Source organism: Varanus komodoensis, unplaced genomic scaffold, assembly GCF_004798865.1.
Source record: "Varanus komodoensis strain SLA01 unplaced genomic scaffold, ASM479886v1 scaffold1, whole genome shotgun sequence".
NCBI lineage: Eukaryota > Metazoa > Chordata > Lepidosauria > Squamata > Varanidae > Varanus > Varanus komodoensis.
Window position 1 is genome coordinate 73,117,730 of NW_025335268.1, and position 20,859 is coordinate 73,138,588.

At 50.1% G+C, this 20,859-nt stretch overlaps 1 protein-coding gene across 4 annotated transcripts in view; it reads left to right on the top strand.

Moving 5' to 3' along the window:
- EXOC4 (exocyst complex component 4) overlaps positions 1-20,859 on the top strand; it is a 394,149-nt gene that overhangs the window by 281,923 nt on the left and 91,367 nt on the right. Inside the window, exon 11 of one of the 4 annotated variants that reach the window (XM_044428745.1) lies at positions 5,142-5,344. The exons of the other annotated variants lie outside the window; for them this stretch is intronic. Coding sequence (XP_044284680.1) covers positions 5,142-5,160 — 19 coding nt within the window. The 3' untranslated portion in view covers positions 5,161-5,344. Of the gene's footprint in view, positions 1-5,141; positions 5,345-20,859 lie in introns of those variants that run through there. 4 annotated transcript variants of the gene reach the window in all.

The following is a 20,859-nucleotide window of genomic DNA, read 5'->3' on the forward strand; positions in this document are numbered from 1 at the left end:
TTCTCTGCGGTGGCGCCCAATCTATGGAATGCGCTCCCCAGAGAGGTCCGCCTGGCGCCGTCATTATTTGATTTTCGGTGCCAGGCGAAGACCTTTTTATTCAAATGTTATTTTAATTGTTAATACTATTTATTCATTTTATTCTTTGGCCAGGGCGACTTAATTTATATTGTTAATTTATATTATTCTATTTTGAAGTTTATTTATGGTTGTGAGCCGCCCCAAGGCTTCGGCGAATGGGGCGGCATAGAAGTCAAACAAACAAACAAACAAACAAACAAACAAACAAATAGTTTCTGTGTTACCATGGTTCCTATCTTCCCCACTCAATCCTCTTGCCGTTGGCATGTATCCCATGCTACTGTGCCTGAAATTCAGTCCCAAGGTGCATTGCTCCCTGCCTGTGTTGTGTATGCCTCTCCCTCTTTGTGCCTTCCAGACATGTTTGGACCGCAACACCCAGAATTCTTAATCAGTGGCCCTGCTGGATGGGAATTCTGGGAGCTGTGGTCCAAATTCCTCTGAAGGCCACCAGGTTGGAGAAGGCTGCTCTGCACATAGAGGTTGGTGGATAGAGTGGATCTTGCCACTGCCGCTCTTTCCAGGGCACTCTGTGGTGGGTGCTTAACAGAGCAGTGGAAGCCACAGTCCTGGGTTCAGACATCACTCTATGAGAGTATTGCAGAGAAGCCTTAGAACAAATCGTGCTTTTTATAATGTTTCTGAGGGGCAGACTTGCCACTGTAAAATGCCACAACTGGGTTTGGGCAGTACAACAGACCAACGGTGATAAAAGCCACCTTGACTTGTCGTGTTGTCCGGACCCAGCCAGTCTGTGCACTGAAGACGGCTCTTAAGGTCTTTTCCGCGATCCATTAAGGTCTCCCATGGCCTGGCATGCGCATCACAGCTACCGTGGTCTTGCTGGTCAACCCTGGGCTGCTGTGAACGAAGAAGTAGGTGCTGCTTCCTGCCGTCCAGTCTCTGGGGCTGAGCAGCCCACCTGGCTGACCACCCTGGGCCACATCTCCCCTAACAGCACAGCGATCCTCGTTCACACATCATCCGTAACAACCACGGGGCAGCGTGCCCAGGTTGTTTTGCTCCTCCCACTGGCGGCAAGAGCGTCCGGCTAGCCTGAACGAGCAGGCGCACTTCCTCGCACATGCTTTGTTCTCAGCAACCCACAGTTAAAAACAGAAGGCACCCAGGTCGCTGCGACGCACCTGCGCATAGAGAAATTTTATTTAGCAGCAGAGGAGAATTTGCCTCAGTCCCGCCTGAAAATGCACAACCCGGCAAAGAGGCATCCCTTGAATTCTGCTTGTCTGTCTTCGTTCTTAAGTGTGTCCGTGAAAGCTTGCCCTCTCGCGGTGAACGGCTGTGTCGACGCAACAGGTGGCCAGAAGGGAGCCGGAGCACCCCACCTGCAAATTACCGTGTCCTGCTGCGCTGTTTTCTGTGCTGTATTTTTGCGTGTTCAAAGGTGCGGCTCCGTTTTAGGGTCACTTAATTGCATTTTGTTTCTCACAGCCTGCTGTTCTTATCGCCACAGCAGCGCCTTCACGGGTTCAGTCGATAATTGTCCATTCTCCGGAGGCAATCAATACAAAAATTAAAAAGGCAAGTCGGGGTAATTAGGCTAACGCTGGGGCTTATGAGTTTTCAATAATTACTTTAACGTCCTCCCCCGTCCCGACCCTCCTCCTGCCCATGGCTTGAGAAAAATGGGGCCTGATTGAAGGAGTGGATAATGATTGACGGAGGACGTGTCAACATGTTCACAAAGGAAAGCAGGAAGTAAAATTAGTACCCTTTTGTTTTTGGGGCCTCGAGTGGGAGTCATGCGGAGTGGCACGGAAACAATAGTGTTGATTTAAATTGCGTCGCCTCACAGCTGTGCTCAGCTGTTACCTGTTGGGCCTGGTTTTTAACCTTTGTGGCTTTCAGGTATTGATTGACCCATGTCTGCCCAACAGTGGGTTCACGTGGTCTCTGTAAACCTCGGTCGCCTTGCCGCTGCTCCGCAGCAATAAGAAGAGGTGCTCGCCCTGATAGGCCGAAGGCCTATTTGGTGGCCAGCTGGGTAGCTGTGGAAAGTCCCTAAGGAGGACCCACAGGCTGCTGCTCTCTGCCTCAGTTCCTTCTCGGGAATTATCGCGTTGTCTCTGCTTCTGGAGGAAGCATAAAGCCACCACGACCTGGAGCCGCTGAGCACCTCCTCTTCTTGAAATTTTGGAATTTGCTAAATTCAAGCTGCCACACAGTTAGCATTTGCATCAAACCAGCTGCACCACTGACCCTTGCCTGGCCAGTGGCTGCCTGAGGTGCATTGGATTTTTTTTTTTTTTTTGTCCCATTCCACATTACCTCACAACTTCCATTGCGTCACATTGTCCTTGGATTGCCCATTCGCCTGTTTTAGTTTTTAATTTTGTATACACAGAGAGAAAGCTTTCCTTAAAGGCAGCTTATAAACCCTTTAAATGAAGAAAGAAATTTTGGGTAGATCCCAGTGGAGCTCTCCGCAATTATTCCCTTTGGCTCTTTGAAGAGGAAAATCCATCAGAGGAAGCACAATGTCTTCAAGGAGAAAATGGTTGATGCTCTCATGGAACCAACCCTGAGTAGCTTCTGCGTGGGGGTGGGCAAGGCAAGGGACGGGACGGGACGGCCGTAAGAGCAGGCCTGCTGGCGGAGACCACGGGGCCATCCAGTCCAGCTTTCCACTTGCACAGCTGCCCACAAGTAGGCTATTCATGCAGTAGGGTGAGCTGTGCTCCTCAGAAGCTAATTGCACAGGTGTGCTTCCTCTGGTGGTGGAGGTGGCATGCAAGCAAGGCCGACTAGCCATGGATAGCCTTCTGCTGCATAAATCTGCCCCATCCCCTTTTGGAATTGACAGAGTAGTGGCCATCACTAGTCCTCGTGGTAGCAAATTCCACTGTCTAGCTATGCCGGGTGTGAAGAGCGCAAGGGATCCCTGGTCCAGGTGGGGGCATTTGCCATGGAGGGGGGGAGGCATGGGTGGCTGCTCTGCTCCGTGGCCCTGGACGTGGCCTCTCCACGTCCAGGGCCCACAAGAAATGTCCTGCTTATCCAGTCAGTGCCCAACCGTGACAGTATAGAACTAAAGAGGCCTCTTTCCAGTCAAGTGGAACGTTTCGTTTAGCCTTCCATTCAAGAGATGCTTCCTGTTTTGGAGAGGGTTGAGCAAAAGATGGCCACCAGATAAACTTGCCCGGTGTAATCCTTCTGTCTTCTCTGCCCGCCACGGGTTCCATCCACTGATGGGATAACACTTTATCTCTCTCTCCTCTGATTCCAGCTGTGCGGAAGGGTCCCTGCCTTGGAATACATAATACGCGTGCACGCTCACGCAGAGAAAAGCCACGTTTCATTACTGCACATGCTTTTTACTTCCCTGCCAGAATTGACCTGTCACTGTAGGTTCACAGAAAGGGCCTCGTATTCCCAAATCTCATTTCCCAGACAAGTTGCATCACAAGAGCAACACAAAGCTCCTAGCCGAGGGACTGATAGTGGAAGCGTGCTGGGCCCCTTTCATTTTCTCTCAAATATTTCGGGGGGGGCAGTTGAGGAGGGAGAGACAAGCTGCCTTTCTTTGAGTGTATTTCTCCCTGAGCAAGAGCTGTGGCTTTCCGCCGGCCGTCTTTACGGCCATGAAACAGAACATGCCACCGTACATGTAGTGCTCTCTTAACAGCGACAGCATTAAAGGAAAGAGATTTGCAATATCTGTATTTATGGCATTCTGCCCCCCCCCCCCGGCCCTCCCCCTGCCAAGCACTTCTGCGTCTGTGTGGGAAGTGTCAGAATTAATTTAAAAGTGTGAGTGAGAAATGTTGTGCAGAAGGGGGCTGGGGCTGCCAAAATGCCGACATCTGTGAAAGATGGTCAAGACTTCATTATTGCGTTCTATTAATAATACACTCTTGCTCCAATTTTTAAATTGGAAAATCAAGTCCAGCCTGAACTCATCGGGGTCCTCGCTCTGTGGGAAGAGAGCACATGCTCAGCGTGCTAACTCTCCCCACTTCTGTCCGTGACATCTCGTGCCCCCAGATTACCGGGCCAGGACAGGCCACTGACTCAGTCTGAGAACCCAAAGGGATGCTGCTTGTCAAGGGATGGAGCCTGATGGAGCTCCAGAACTGGGAGGCTTCACATGGTCATAGAAAAGTGGCCGTCCTGCATCACATGGCCCCGGGGCCACCTGTGTCTCCTGATCGCCATGACCTAGCCCAGGCTAAAACTGCAAGACGAGAGTTTAAGTGATAGAGGCAGTGCCAGAGAATTCCAGCTAACGAACTGGGAGAGAAGGGATCCAACAGATCTTAAAATTAGTGCAGAAAGTTGCAAGAGGTGAAGAAGTTTGCTTATGTAGTTTGTATGTCAGAAGAACAGAGACAAAAATATTATTTCAGAGTGTAGTCATGAATTGTTCAGTGGTGGAATTATTAATGGAGAGCAAGACCATAGGAACTTGACTATCGGAAATCCATTGGATCAGACCAGAGCTGTGTCTGGTCCAGTATTCTGACCCTGCAGTGGCCACCTCAGTGGGTCAAGAATACCCAGGACAGGGCACCAAGAGAAGAGAGCCCTCTTGCTCTTGCTTGCCAGCCACTATATAAAAATGCATTACCCCAAGATGCAGCCATCATGTTGAACATCCATATTTTGGCTTGTCCTCCAGAATCTCATCCCCTTTTCAAACTGTCGGAGTTGGTGGCCATCGCTACCTCTTGCGGTGGCGGGTTCTAACAATGTAAGAATGGAGAAGGCCTTCACTTGGTTCTGGCTTCGGCAACAATATCATTTAAACAGCGCTGCCATGTCTTCCTTTGCAGACTCTTTCTGAGCTACAAGGCCCCTAACAATGCATCTTTTCCCCATTGGGGAGTAGCTTCAGCCACCCCACCCCCCAGTCATTCCAGTTGCCCTTTTCTGCCTCTTCTCCAGCCCTGAAATAGAGTTTTGAGGTGTGATGAGCAGAACTATCTATGCCATAGGTATGTTTGCACCATGGATTTCTGCAAAAACCTTAATGATATTGGGGGCTTTCTTTTGCTTCCCTTATGAACAATCCCTAATATAGGTTTTATCTTTTTTGACAGCAGCTGGACATTAAGTTGATGGTTTCATCAAGCCACCCACCACGACCCCTTTCCTGGTCCATCGCTGCTATTGCCCATTTTAACACCTGTTACCTCTGCTTGAAGAAATCCTGTTGGAGCACTTCAGCGTAGTCTTTGTTCTAGTCCTTCCAAGTAATTTGGCATGATCAGAAGAGTTGACTTCCTCGGTGCATATCCATAACTCCAGATATTTTATGAACACACAGAATATAAACAAAAAAGCACTCTTCCCAACCAGATTCCTGGTGGAACCCACTCTTTACAGTGGCTTTTGGTTTACAAGCAGGAAGTGACAGAATTCTATTCGTGGGTGAATGTTTAAAGGATTTTTCTCCTCCATGGTATTGCCTTGATTTGTATCAAGTTGAACCAGCATGGCTTTTTCTGAGGGTTTTAATTTAATGGAAGCAGTGTGTGATTTTTTGTTACTTTATCTTGAAATACACACAAGTTTTAATTAATAGGAATTGCATTCAAAATTGGGTCTTTCCTGAGTGTGCACCTGCGAGGTAACAGGCGTCTGAGATGAGAAGCCTTGCCTCATCACGTCCTGGGAAGTGTCTTCCATTAAAGTACAGCAGGCACTCTCCAGGAATGTTGAGAAAACAAGGCTACACATCGGTTAAATTGTTGTTTACTTTTCCTGGCAGCTGTCAAAAGGTGAGTTGTCGAGTGGAAGCAAAGCTGTGAATAGATCTTTGCTGTAGAGCACCCCATTCACAGTGAGATTCTCTAGTTTTTATACACAAAACTGACAATTCTCAGAGTCTTGTACCTTTTCCACTCTTCCCCAATCACCTAGGCAGTTGGGAAGGTGGAAAAATACAAGATACCCCTTTTATAGGAGTATCTGTTTTGTCTGGAGCTGTCAAAACTCCGGCTTCTTTTTTGCCATGGCTAAGCAGAGCTTTTTGCATAGGGGGACAGACATATATGTACCTCTGTGTCTCTCTGAAGAAACCCTGCCTTTGGGGAGACACCATGACTCCCCTTTTGAGGGGAAATTCCAGAAATATCACATTCTCAGACTTTTCTGTTGTGCTGTCTTTTCCCCCCCCAGATAGCAAATTTCCCTTTATTGGGTACTGCAAAGGTACCTTGCCTTTGACTTCAAGTGACCTGTGTTATGGAAAAGATGTACCAATCTGCCATTTTTAGGGTATCTTGGACTGCATGGTATATTCAGCTTGAATTTTAGGGGTGATGTGGAATTTCAACCATTTTGGAGCACATTTCGTATCATCCTGCTTTGGTGGGAGAGGCTAAGATTTGCAATGTGGCAGCAACTTGGATGTTCTGTTTAAAGCACCATCTTATGAGTGTTTAGACAAAATTACTGGTGGGAGGCTGTGGAGCTTTTCTTTGTCTAAACAGGCACTGGACGGTGTCCTTAAAAGGAGGGTGTAGGCCCCCTTCCTGTGGTCACCCACCTCTCTTCATTTGGGAAAGGCACTCCAAGAAAAGTGTTGGCTCAGGGACTGAGCAGGTAAACCTGGGAGCAGAGCGTTCTCCTGCTAACCTGACTCCATATTTGATGGGACTTTGAATGGGGACCAGAAACAGACTGGAAACAAGCAAGGCATCAGCATAATATGTTTGTTTTACTTATTTAAACATTTATATTCCATCCCATTCCCATAGGCTCTGGGCAGCCTGTGAGAACTTAAAGCCAGCCGTGATGATCGTAGTCTAAAAACAGCATATGAACAAGAACTGATGTGAGAACTAATCTGGGAAGGCCAATCGCGAAGTTGGGAATATGGGGAATCAGATGGATCTGTCCTGGCAGACCGTTCCACAGCTTAGGGGCAACCACGGAGAAAGTCCTGGGTTGGTTGCCAGAAACTGATTTCAGTAGATTATCTTCAAAGGGCTGGCGAGGCAGAAGGTACGGGCAGAGGCACTCTCAAAGGTGTTGTGGACCTGAGCCATGAAAGGCGTCAAGGGTGAATACCAGCAGCTTCTACTGTTTCCAGAATCATATTGGCAGCCAGTGCAAAGAGCTCAAAATAGGTGGAATGTGATTCTCTTGCAGTGTGTGATTGCATTGCCCAGTCCCTGTTCACCATCGCACCCTAGTTTGAACCCGTTGCATTTTCCAGACCATTTGCGAAAGCAGCCCCACGTATCGTGCACTACAGTGGCCTGAGTGGGGCGTGATCAGAGCTTACGCCGTTGCAGCTGGGCAACCAGCATCCCCATGGAATCACAGCCGGCATGTCAGCCTGAGCCAGCCTCCCCCCACCTGGCGCCCTCTGGACTACATCTCCAGCACTTCTGGCCACTGGCCACCGTGACTAGGACTGATGGAAGTTACGGTCCCAACACACCTGGAGGCACTGAGTGTCTGGGGGACATGAAGAAGATGCAGTGATGGAGGAAGCAGCCCCTTCTTTGCCCCCATCTCTGCTACCGAACAGGCTGGACGATGGCTCAACGGAAGGCTGAGATTTCCGCCAGATCTCCCCCTTGCTTCAGTGCCCTCAGCTCAGTGCATACTAAAGAGCTGCTCAGAGCAGGTGCTTGAACGTCGTCATGATAATTGAGTCTCCACTACCTTCTTCAGAGCCCTTGAGAATCTGTCCTTAATTCATTAGCCTCCAGTCACAGAACATTTAATGGCTCTCCTGTCCATGCGGAGGGGAAAGGCCACCAAGAGTCTAAACCTGAATAGGAAGTGAACTGGCTGGGGCAAGAGGCTAGGGGTCAGTTCCCACTTTCAGGTCGCCATCTCTGGCCCAGCCGAGGAAACCGAAGCAAGCATGCTCCGTCCTACACGTGTTGACCCGGCGGCATGACTGGGGCAGCCCCAAGGTCTTCGTGGTGGCCGTGAACTCCCCAGCTCCCTCGGGCTGCTCTAGTATGGAAGATGAGATCCCCACCCTGCACCAGCAAAGGATCTGCCAAGGACTGGTGGTTTCGCTTGTGGTGGCAGCTGCTGAGGAGCCCGACCCAGCCAGACGTGCCGGAGATGGACCGTGCTGCACCTGGATGGCCACGCGGAGCACGAGTGTGCCAGCGGGTGCAGCGGTGCTGAGTTTCATGCGCAGAAAACACACCCTGGCTCCGTTCCATTGTATGTTTGTCATACAAGGGATATTCCTCCTATCCCACCCCAATTTATCGGGCAGCCCCCTTTGGAGACCTTCTGTTTCATCTACAAATGAAACCATCAAAATGTTTTGAGGGCAGTTCGTTTTCCGGCATTCGAGGGCCCCCTGTAATTGCTCACATTGAAACAGTCCCTTGTCTTCCTCCTTCCTAACAAAGCTCTGTCTATTAGCATTTCTATGGTTGTTATTTGTAATTGCCTTGCCGTTCCTGATGCCTGCACATTATAATTAAATCATTTCAGATTCCTAGTTACAGCCCTAAAACAGCTGCACCAAATTACAGCCAAAGACTTATGCTGGAAATATGCAGTTCCAATTAGCTAAATATCTGGGGCATGATTGGGGGGGTGGGGGGAGGAAACACCAAAATAAAACAAGAGGCCGGGAATAGGTTACAGCTTTTCATCTCCAGATTTCTTCCATGAGCTGAGTTGGGTTGGGAGATGTGGAGCACCTTCATTCTGAACAGAGTCAGAATCCCAAAAATGGCAAGCATTACTGTTTCTTGGGGCCAGGCAGGGACCTTTCTTAATTCTAATCCTTCCCAAAGCCATGTGCTAATAGAACAGTATTAACATTTAATTAAATTTTTTTCTTTTTTTTTCCCTTTCAGCATCCCCACCCCCCACCCCAACCAACATAGCTGGCTGTGGGATGCTGGGAGGTGTGCATTTGGAAGGCATCAGCTTGGCTGAAGGGTGTTCTGGATTTCCTGGCTTGCTGCTACATAATTGGGCCAGTGGTCCAGGGCAAGCAGGTGAACCCAACCCTAACCCAAATCATAAAAAAGGAAGATAAAGCCAAGCTGGATTGTGTTGCCTAGTTCTTGAAGGGAAGGAAACGCTTAAGGTTCCATCTTAAGCATAGTTTTCTTCCTCATAGTATAGAATTCTGAATGGCTAAATATGTTGTTCTGTCACAAAGTCATGCCTGACCCATCGCGACCCCATGGACAACATTCCTCCAGGCCTTCCTGTCCTCCACCATCCCCCAGAGTCCACCCAAGCCCACACCCACCACCCCGTGACTCCATCCAGCCACCTCATCCTCTGCCGCCCCCTCCTTCTTTTGCCTTCAGTCATTCCCAGCATTAGGCTCTTCCCCAGGGAGTCCTTCCTTCTCATGAGGTGGCCAAAGTATTTGAGCTTCAGCTTCAGTCTGTCCTTCTCAAGAACAGTCAGGGTTGATAGCAGGTGATTATTACCAGGTTCTTCTACCTCACCTTGTGAGTCTGACTGGCCACCCAAGGTAAGATCTCCCCAAGAAAGTGGATTCCCACACAGCAGCTGGGTTCACGTGACTATGATTCCATGACATGGCAAACAACCCCGCACCATTTCCATGGTGCTCAGCTTTTTGCCCACAAGTACCAGTCAGCCAGTTGCTTGGTTGCCAAAGCGATATGGTTTCTGCCCTCCCCGTTCCATCCTCCAGGCATCCCAACAGCCCTGCAAACCGAACCCCCATCCCTTCCCTGCCATTGCCACTGGGCTACAGCAGCATCCTCCCGATCAGTCCACTGAAGTCCTGAGCTGGGATCCCTCCTCTCCCCCTCCCCTCCTGAGCATTCCTAAATGTCTGCAGCGCTTCCCAGCCCCTCCAGTTCCAGGGCGATTTGTCCTGGATGGAAATAAGCAGCTTTGCCTTCTGCATCCATGTCCTTTCACACTGACTCCTGTTCTCCAGAAGTGAGCAGGGAGGCAGATGCATGGCTTGGCCGGTGGGAATGCAGTGAGCAGCCACCTGCGTGTTCCTTGGGAGCCGAAGGCAGTAGAGAGCAAAGGCTAGACACATCCATTTCCACAGCCGTTCTGGCCGTGGGACCTTATGGTTTTTCAAACCTGCAATGGTAAAATGGCGACCCCAGGTCTTGATGGCTGGAGAAGCCGTAAAATGTGGCGACCTTAGAAAAGACCACAGAGTCTCTCCGTAAAACTAGGCCTACCATGGACGCTACAGCCCCGCAGTGGTAAGATTTTGCCATGGCTTTTCCTGGAGAGCGCACTGCAGGAAGTGCTGGCTGGAGCACTTCAGCCACCCGCAGCGGGATCCTGGTTCTTCCATGGCCTGTGTGTGCTTCTCTGTGGCTGAGAGCCAGGGGAGCTTGTACGACAGTCCACCCCAGAGTCAGACAACAAGCAGCCTCAGCGCGCAGGGACTTTTGGCCTTGCTTTTGCTCCGGGCTGTCTCGTCCTGGTGTGATATTCACAACGAGCCTGCAAGGTAGGCTGGGTGAAGATGGAGACAGTACCTGAAGGGGGCAGCCCAACCCCACCTGCAAGCCTCAGACTCCCCCCCCCCCGCCATTGCAAATGAGGGACTCTTAGCATGCAGACCCTTCTTGGTGGTCCTCGTGAGAGTCTTCTTTGTGGTGCCCCTGCTTCTCTGAAACCCTCTTCCAGCAGGCCTGCACCCTTCCCCTGAAGGCTTACCTGATCTAGGCTGCTCTTGGTTGATACGATGGATTGGCAGAGCAGCTTCACAAAGCTATTCAGGCCACCTGCTCCAACGTGATCACCTCTGACTTGTAGCTTACCTCTTGTTTCTTTGGGGTAAGTTATTGGACAGGGTGTGGCCCCGAATTGGCTTTAAAAGAATTTAAATGCATCACCATCTGAACACCGTGCCACACAGTCCTGCTTCGGCACTGAATACCCAACCTGGTGCTGGATAGACATGGGCTCCTTGATGTGCATTCAGTTTTTGTTTTCACCTCCCCTACCTAGTTTGTGCAAAGCTTTTTACACCTGGCGGGTGATTATCTTCTCTCCCTGGAAAGTTGTGTTGGAGACAAGCAACTGTCTCGAGATTCTTTTGAAAAATTGATGGTATAGAAAAGCCATAAATAAATAAATCATACAAAAGGAAACTTTGTGGTAATTATGCAGAGTGGAAATAGAAAATAGTAGATTACCACAACATCCATAGCTTACAACCTTATTTCATTGTGCAGCTAGTGTTGTTAGCCTGCTAAGAATATTTTCAACTGATCGCCAAAATGTTATCTTCCTGTAAAGACACATACATTTGGCTTCTTGGAGACATTATCTGTTTGCACTGCTTTAAAAATGAAGAACAGAATGACTTAGTACATTCCTTGCATCCTCCTGGTGAATTTTCTTTAAGCAAGTTTGTGTTAAATTACGTATTATAGATTTTTTGCTTTTTGCAAGAAAGAGGATAAGCAAGTGCTAACATCCTGGCTTAGTGCAGATGAGGCGCATCTTTTTTTGCAGGGTGAGCTTCTTTTACAGAAAGATAGCAGAATCCTGGCTCTGGAATTAGATTAGGCCCCAGAAAGGATTTTGACACCAAAAGTAAGTCATTGAACATAATAGTACTTTAGAGCGGTGGTTAAGCAGCTCAGACTTTTTTCTGCTTTCTCCCCTTCCTTTCTAAGGGAGCTGATATAAGAAGCACGGCAGCAAATAGGTTTAGGGGCTTGAGACTCCACATTTTCATTCGGAACTTTTCTGTGCTTTCTGCTCCTGCGGCTCAGGCATTTGACGGGTGTCTGGAGGATTCTGTGGTGCATCAGCAGTGCCCAACCCCAGTGCAGCACCGCGCAGGAGAAATCCTCTTGTGGCAGCAGGTTGAAAATCTGTTAGTCAGATTTCTGGGCGGAAAGCGAAGTTTACAAAGCGATTCTCACTTTTGAAGTTTGAGAAGGACAGAGACAGCCTGGCAAGGGAGTTGAGCTGCAGTCCCTCGGTATGCATAAACTCCGCAGATTCTGCTGTGGTGAAAACTTGATTCTGGGATTGCAGCAACTTCTGGCTTTGGAGGCTCTCCTTGGATCCAAAGGTAGGGTGGCCCCCCATCAGTAAATGTCAGGGTTTGGGCCTGGAGGTCGTCAGCATTGTCTCGAGCTTCCTCAAATGTAGGTGGAAATGGATCTTACCTGCAGAAATTGTGAGCTTCCACCACCTGCTGAGCCTGCTTCCATTGTTGCTGGAAGAGTTTTCACAAATCAGTCTTGGTGGGCTTTCTTTTGGTGATTACACATGTCCACGTCGTCCTCGAGCAGCGATGCTGAACAGCTCTGCCTGCAGGTGTCTTTCTAAAAGGGATTGGTTTTGTGTGGATTCCTTATAATCTCCTGAAATTCTGTAAGGCATGCATGTCCAAGCCGTCCGGGTGTGCATGCTATCTTAAGACTACAAAACCATGTTGCAATGTAACTTTGAGCAAAAGAGGCATATGCTCTCCCCACCCCCCCAAAAAAGAGCTCCAGGGTCAGCCACTTGAAGTGAACAATGGCTGATTTCAGAGGAGTAGCCGTGAAAATGGAACTGGCCAGGCTTCAAACAGGCAGATGGGTTTCTCAGAAAAGTCTCTCATTGGAGGCCAAGGCGAGGGATCTGATCATTAAAATCCACCTGCGGGTTTTGTACATGCCTAATGAATCTGACTACAAAACATTCAGATAAAAGTAACTACACCGGCACCTCCCATGTGGCCACAGGCGTCTCTGGCAAGCCCAGCTTCCATTTGATATGTTGTGATGGCCTTGCGTGGCTTTTCAGAATGATGCCGGCCTGCCTCCGGGAAAAATAGCACGCTGCCACAGAAAGCAAGCGGCAAGGAGGGGCTTTAGCGCTCGCTGTGGCTGTTGCAATGCTCTGCAAATGCAGCGTGGACGTAAGAGCCGGTTTTCTCACGTAGTGCCAGGGAAAGTAAAAATAAAGTTCCGTGTGTACACCTGAAAGCCCGGCAGGCGAAATCGCACTCCAAATAATGAACCATGCAAATAATCACTGGGGGATGTTGGGGCACGGAGCCCGAGGCAGAAAACACTCGAATGAGCAACACTGCCGCACGCGCGGCGCATCTTGGGGGCTCCGTCCGTTCCCAGTTGCTAAACGTTTTGCAAGGAAATTCACGTTGGGTGGTTTCAGTGGTGCTTGTTTACCTTGCAGTTCACGGAGAGCGGAGAGTGAGTTAAAGGAGGAACCCCAAGAAGGGTTTCGGGAGGAGTCCGGGCGCCGCACAGCTGCGTCAATTTAATTAGCCTCTGGAAGACGTACTGTGGCAAAGGCGTCGGCAAGATTAGCTCAGCTGAGACGGCGCACTGGAGTGCCATTTCTTGGGTGGCTTGAGACAGAGCAGTGTGTGTACACCCATCACAGGCACAACAAACACCAGTGTGTGGGTACTGCCCCCCAAGGTCTCCTTGAGGGAGGCAAAACGAGAGGCTAGTAACCACCCCCCCCAGTCCTTGTACATTCAAGACATGGTTGAACCTTGGGACCGAGCTCCTACAACATGCCGCTGATGGGAATTTGCTTTCCTCATGTGCTTTTGCAGCCTTGGGGAGTGCGCAATATATGGTGTGCCTCCCGATGGATTGTGCGCTCCTGCAAGGGGAAGGGCTAAATGCCCATGGACCGTCTATCCCAGGTTTGCTTATCGTGTGGACTGGGAACTCTGGGTTGCTTCTCCATAGACAAGCCAGGCATAAGCCATGGTTTGCTGTCATGACTCTGCCTTCTTCCCACTCAAGTTGAACGCTTGTGCTCTGGTGAGTTTCAAACAGCTTGGGCAGGCTAAGTCGGTGGTGTGGTGTGGTGTGGCAGTTGAGTGTGGGGCCAGGACTCAGGTGATCTGGGTTCGAGTCCCCACTCAGCCATGGAGCCAGCTGGGTGACTTTGGGCCAGTCACAGACTCTCAGCCCAACCTCCCTCACAGGGTTGTTGTTGCGGGGATAAGAGTGAGAGGAGGAGAATAGTATAACTGCCTTGGCAGTTAAAACGATGGGATAGAAATATAATCAAATAAATAAATCTCAAGGGCTCCTTCTCCCTTCCAACTCACTCATTTTAAAGTATGAAATATAAGTAAAAGGCAGAATTTATCTGTGCGGGGGAGTCAGTGTTTTATTAAGGGAAAGGCCAACAAAGTTTGAGTAATGCCATTATGTAAATATTCCAAAAGAAAGAAAATTAGCCAGGAAACCCAATTCTTTTTTGCCTTATAAGAATGCCTTCTTGTGTTCCCCCGTTTCCAAATCCCATTGCTTTAAACGGCACACTTCACCTTCTTCCTGCTACCTGCATGCCCCCCCACTGCAATGATGCAGCCAGATTTACGAGAAAATTAGAGTTGGCCATCCCTTGCCCTGCCATTTGCAAGCTGTGACCCTCAGGAAGAGCGAGCGCAGTGTTGTGACTTGGGAGAGCAGAAGGGGGAATGAAATGGGCCAGCAGGGAACCCCACCTTACTGTGCGTGAGTTAGGTGTGGCGTGTTCTCCGTTCTCTGTCAATGCATGAGAAACTGAAAACTACCCAGCAGCCAGTTTCCACAAACGAACTACGTTATGCTCTTGGCTTTCTTTATTCCTGCCTTTAGAAGGCATATGTTCCAGGTATGTTTTGTTAGGCCTGCTTTGGTTTCTTACATGGTCGCTCAAAGTTCCCTTTAATGAGGGCCATGGAACAAAACAAACTTTGAAGTAGGATAGGAACATGGCAGCAAGACAAAGCACAATTACTTTGTCATGCATCTTGTTATGTTGGTGTATTAGTTTAATTAAATTCCTTGCTAATTAGCGCCGTGTGTACTAGTGTTAATTATTATTTGCTTACCACAGTCAACAGTTTAATTCTTCTTAGAGAAGTGGCAAACTTCCGAGTTATATTAGCAATTTCACTTGTTTAAAGAGCAGCTGCATTATTCTTGCCCAACTTAATGGAGCTCAATTTTGCTTTGAACTGTTTGGAATGTGGCCTTTGAAGGAGCCAGAAAAAATGCCTGCACCTTCTCTGCATTTCCCAGCCAGACTTTTTACTGTCTGAATTTGCATAGGCTTGCCCGCTCCATAGCTCACTTTGGACGAATCAGAATTACCACATGCCTCTTGCAGAGTGGCACTGCATGCTCCGAAAATCAAATCAGATGGTTGCCTTGATCGCGATTCTTTTTCAGCCTGAATGGCACCTTTAAACGGCTCGGAACCACAAGAACTGCGGAAGTGCCTCTCCCAGCTGCAATCGTGTGGATGCCACGCTCAGCCGGCGGGGCCTTCCTCCGACTGCCAGCTCGGATGGAGGCTCAGAGGGTGGCCACAAGGGGAGGGGTTTCTTTTTGATGTCCCCCCATTGATGGAACACCCTCCCCGCGGTGGCCCATCCTTCATTTTTTGGCACTGGGTTAAGACAGCTCATTATGCCAAGGTTTTTAAAGACTTAGCCGACCACCCCAGGGCTTGAGCCTTACTCATCCCCGGTTTTCTCGGGGTCATTTCTTGTGGCACGTTTTAGCTGTTTTTAATTTTTATGGTGTTTTGATTACATTTTATTGTTTTGCTTTTATTGACTCTTGTAACCCACCCAGGCAGCTTTGGCTGCAGGGCAGTGTAGAAATGAAATAATAATAGTAGCAAAATGATAAACTTCAAAGGACTGGAGTACCACCTGCACTCACAGGTGCTCATTTTTCTTTGCAATGGATGAATCACAACAGATAAGCAATTTAAGCAGACATACACAGAACAACCATTCCCAACCTGGTGCCTCCCAGATGTGTCGGACCACGTCTTCCAGAATCCTCCGGTCAGCAAACCCACCCTCGCCTAGCCTTTGCCCACATCAGCCACCCGAAAGTACTTAGTACAGCTTTCACTGACCTGCAGCCCTGCAGATCTGTCGACCCAGATGTCACGCCACAGTCGAAAACACCCGGGGGACACCAGCCTGGGAGAGGTTGGCCCAGTGAGCAGCTAAGGCTTGCCCCTTTCAGCATCCCAGGACCTAGAAGAGCGGCAGAAGCACCGAGCGGGTCTTCCCCAAGGCAGGCGATGATCCTGCAGCTGCCCTGGCCATCTCTGGTAACAGCAGCTGGAGAGGCATGGACTAAGGGGCTTTTTACCCCCACTTCCTCTGGTGCTGTGTGGTCATCCCTGGAGAGATCACCTTTCCACTGAAGGGGACCTGCCTAGAGCCTTGAGCCGAAAGTGTGGCTGAGACCATGGCTCCATCCCCCTCTGGACTTGGAACGCTGTGATTTTGGCCTTCAGAACACAGATCAAGCAGGACTATAAGGTTGCCACCCTGTCGGCCCTCATGGGCTGGCCCTCGGCGGTCGGTTTTGGACAGCAGACTCTTTTTTTCACAAGTCTTTCAATGCCCTGTTCTGCGTTTGTGAGAAGGAGCCTCCCAGAGAGAGGCGGTAATGCAGAATTAGACTGGCACTTCTGGCGTGATTTGGCAACGGCGATGCTTCTGCCTCATCCTCTTCAGTCTGCTCCTCTTCCTGTACTCCTTTCCATGTCGCTGCACATGGATAGTGGGGAAATAATGACAAGGCAGTGGGAGAGATGGGGCGGGATGGGATGTTCCTTCAGCCACGGATTATGGGAAGAGAGCTGTAGTGACTGCTCCTTCCCACCACCGGTGGGCACCTTCTGCAGCCAGGGCCATTGCGCCCGATCCACCGACACAACCTGTTGTGCGGGGGCCGAGCTGTCGCCTCCTGTGTTTTTGCAGACCTCAGCATGTCCCTCACACCTGGCACCTGAGGGCGTCTGCCGCGATGGAACTGGGGTGGGGACTGAGAATGGCTTTGACTCCCAGAGGCCAGATCCCCCTTTGGATGCAGCATTTCCACCCTGGGCAACCTTACAGTCTTCCCTGCAGCAGCAAGAGGTGGCACCAGCAAACCACATGCTTAAAAACCTGCAGCCCCCTTTTTCCAAAGGCGCTTGTGTTCCCCCACCGTCTTTCTGGATTCCTTCGATGAGGAGCTCCACTGGCATCGGAGCCCCCACCCGCGAAAGCAAACAAGAAGCGGCCAGCCATGTTTTTCCTTTTGTGGACGCTGCTGCAATGGATATTGTGGAAGGGAGCCAGCCTCCGACATGGACCGGCCCTGAGGCAGGGCACCAGGTGGAGTTTGGTTGCGTGTGTCTTGGAGCTGGGCAAGGAGGCACATGAATCCCTCAGCCGTGCCATCACTGAATGTATGATGGCTCTGCCTTCTCCAGCCTGGAGGCGGATGTGGAGTCGTCAGTTCCTGGTTAGCAGAGTGGCAGCGTTTGCTGCGGCATGGACCTGGCAAGAGGAGAAAACTTCCAGGATGTCATTGGTAACAGGGGGAGCAGGAGGCTGGGTGTGGGAAGGAGGGCACTGAGGGAAGACGCGGGGGCACAGAAGACTGAGGAGCCCTTGTCTTCTTCCAGGCCTCCTCTCCATTCCAGGGATGGAGACCTTCCTTCTGGAACCAGCTCCTGGTTCACATCAGGGTGAATCCTTGGCAGCCAGGCAGCCATTCTCCTAGGCATAATTCGGGAAGAGGCTGATGACCTGCTGGCGTGACATGAAGAGCCTGGGATGGTGGCATAAAGTGCTTTCTGTGGCTGATGCAAGAACACAGGGAGGGGAGCTGTCGCGCTGCAGGTGGGAAGATGGGAGGGGATGGCTGTTCTGTTTGCTGCTCACTTAAATTTACCATGGAGGCAAGCCCCAAAGTTTGTGGGTCAATGTTGTTTAGTCACAAAGTCATGCCTGACCCATCACAACCCCATGGACAACATTCCTCCAGGCTCTCCTGTCCTCCACCATCCCTTGGAGTCCACCCAAGCCCACACCCACCGACCTAGTGACCCCATCCAGCCACCTCATCCTCTGCCATCCCCTTCTCCTTTCACCGTCAATTGTTCCCAGCATTCGGCTTTTCTCCAGGGAGTCCTTCCTTTTCATTAGGTGGCCAAAGTATTTGAGTTTCATCTTCAGTATCTTGCCTTCTAAAGAGCAGTCAAGGTTGGTCTCCTTTAAGATTGACTGGCTTGATCTCTTGTGGGTCAATGAGGGGCCGCTTTATTATTATTATTATTATTATTATTATTATTATTATTATTATTATTATTGATGTCATTTCTATACCACCTGTAGCTGAAGCTCTGGGGCGGTCTACCACAAACACGCAATACCTCCCTTCCCCTCCCCTCCTCTTGCATACTGGCAGCAGCATTTGGTCAACTTGCTGGATGGTCTCATCCTGCAAAGTGGAGAAGACCTCCACGGTAATTGAAATGGGAACAGCTCTCCCTCCGACCAGCCCCTTGAGCAGGGCCAGAGGCTGATTAGCGTCCGCCTCCTGCTGATTCATGGGAGAGGAGGTGTGGTACTGAGACAATAGGCCTGGTGAGTGGTGCCGTGGTGGTTGGGGTGTAATTGTTTCATTAGTCACTTAATGGTTCTGCAGACAGCTTCTCCTTTCGCTCCGTATCTGCACTCCGGTCTTTCTGCTTGTCTGCAAAGCAGGGAGCTGGCAAGGGGTGGCTTTAAAATCCATCATTCTTCTTTCTCTTTCATTTTTTTCAAGCATGAGCAGCAGAAAGAGAAAGTGGGTTTGGGGAGGGGAAGGGGAGGGATACAAAAGGGAACAAGTTGTTTAATAAGACAACAAGATTCATTCACCAGCTTGGCAAAAACGAAAGGGGCCCTTTTAATATTCTCGTGCTAAATTAGACAGCAGATCCGGCAGAGGCCTCAGGCTTTGACATGTGTTTTATAATGACAGTTAATTAGATGTTGTCTACAACAATCATAGGCTGTCATTTCTCATACATGTCTAGAAACTTGAAGGACAGGGAGATTCTCCCTTCTTTGCTCCCCCTCCCCGTCTCAGCAGTTTTTCCCTTGAAATGAAATCAGTTGGCAAAATTAACAATGAATATATGAAGTGTGAGTTTGACAATTAATCCAGGCTCCCTTTTGCATGCCAGCCGGTGGAAGCCCTTTGAGTCAGCCTCTTCTCCGCATTTGGACCACCGTGCGCTCTCAGGAATGAGGCTGCCTTGCTGCCGTGAAAGGGCACCGCGCATTGGCCCTCCCCAGGGCCTTCCAGCCATCTCCAGAGATCTGCTGCCCATCCTGGAGTTTCAGCACAAAGGCCTGTCGAGTCCCACAAATCTCTTCCAGTTGAGCTCTGCTGCTCCCCAATCACGGGGCAAGCAAGTCATTTCTGTTGATATTCGGCTGAATGAGGGTACAATTTTGCTGTCAGTCTTGCTCAGGAAATCCTAATTCCCAGCCCTCGTTTTGCTCTCCAGCCTGTACTTAAGAGAAAGAGCTCTCATCCTCTTCTTGTGATCTGCTCGGCAGATTCCCATTGCAAAGGTCACCGTGTCTCCTCTCGTTCCCTCTCTCTTGAGGGAACATTGACCATTCTGAACTTGGAGGGCTGTCCTGAGGCATTTTTGATCCTACTGATGTGGTGCTTTCCTGAGTGAGGTGTTCCTGGACTCAGTTGGGTAGATGGGGAACAGCTGAGGGTCTTAAGCTACAAACCAGACCACCAGGTGGGCATCATACGGATATAACCTTTGGGTGGGATTCAGGAGACACATTCTAAAAGCATACTATTTGTGTGGTTTCTCCCCACCCTTTTTTTAAATGACTGGCTGACTTCTTCAAAAAGACAATAGTAGAAAGTAGTGGGGCTGGATTATTCTCAGGGGTCTCCTGAAAATAAGGGCACAAGTGGCGCAATCGCTCGCCCGGTGTGCCTTCCCTAGATGTTCTGCACCAAAAGGAGTCTGCCACCTTGCGATTTGGCAGGCACCTGCCATGACGATCTTGCCCCACTGGCCAGAAGCAGACGTTTGGGTTGCTTGCGGGGGGAGGCAGTGTGAGTGAGCATGGGGCCCTGGCCATGTGTCCTCCCTTACAGGGGACAGTCCCCTATTGGAAGAGGAGGGCAGTCCTCCTCTCTTTGAAGGCTGGCCCCCTCCAAGTCCTCCCCTTCCAAGAGAAAGATCCAGGAAGCGAGAGCAGAGTGGGCCTTGGAGCTGCCCAACCGCAGGGGGAGGTGGGGCACAGCACCCCAGCCATGGCCTGCGTCAGCCAATCCGCTCTCCCCACCGCAGGGAGACACATTTCTACTGAAACCATGGTGGGAATGTCCAGATGTGCAGCCACACCTGTCTGTGGGCACGTGCCCATTCGATGCAACTCTGTACCCCCTTTGGGCCTCCTGTCTTGTTAATGAGAGAGCAGGTGCCCTTTGCCGTCCTCTCCCTGCTGGCTGGCTCATGACTACGCAGCCGCCTTGCACGCACGTTTTCCGGGTGTGACATGTGCAAGGCTCACCTGTTGCTGGGCAACAACCTCCCCGTGACCACAGCCACATCACTGTGGGATGAACAGGTGCCATGGATTCCACACTTGCTCCCCATGTGCCCCTCTGTGGTCCATGGGCAACTTGACTTGGAAACATAGAAACATAGAAACAGAGCGAGTCAGAAGGGGTCTCCTGGGCCATCTAGTCTGACCTCCCGCACCAGCCGGCTCTGCTCACGTCATGCCCACCATGTGCATGTCAAAATCACAATGGATTGTGCAGACTCGAACCCACGACCTTTCCATCAGCCAGCCCAGCAGCACAGCAGTTTAAACCCCTGTGCCACCTACATCCCTTAACAGCAGTCGCCCCTGCTGTGTGGACACTTTATCCAGCTTTGTGTGGAAGATGGAAGACGCTTGACACAAGTGGCTTTGCTAGCTGCATTTTCTGGTCTTTATTCACCTTAAGTTGGAGATTACAATAGCATGATGCTTGTGCAATTAAAACAAAGTGTAAAATA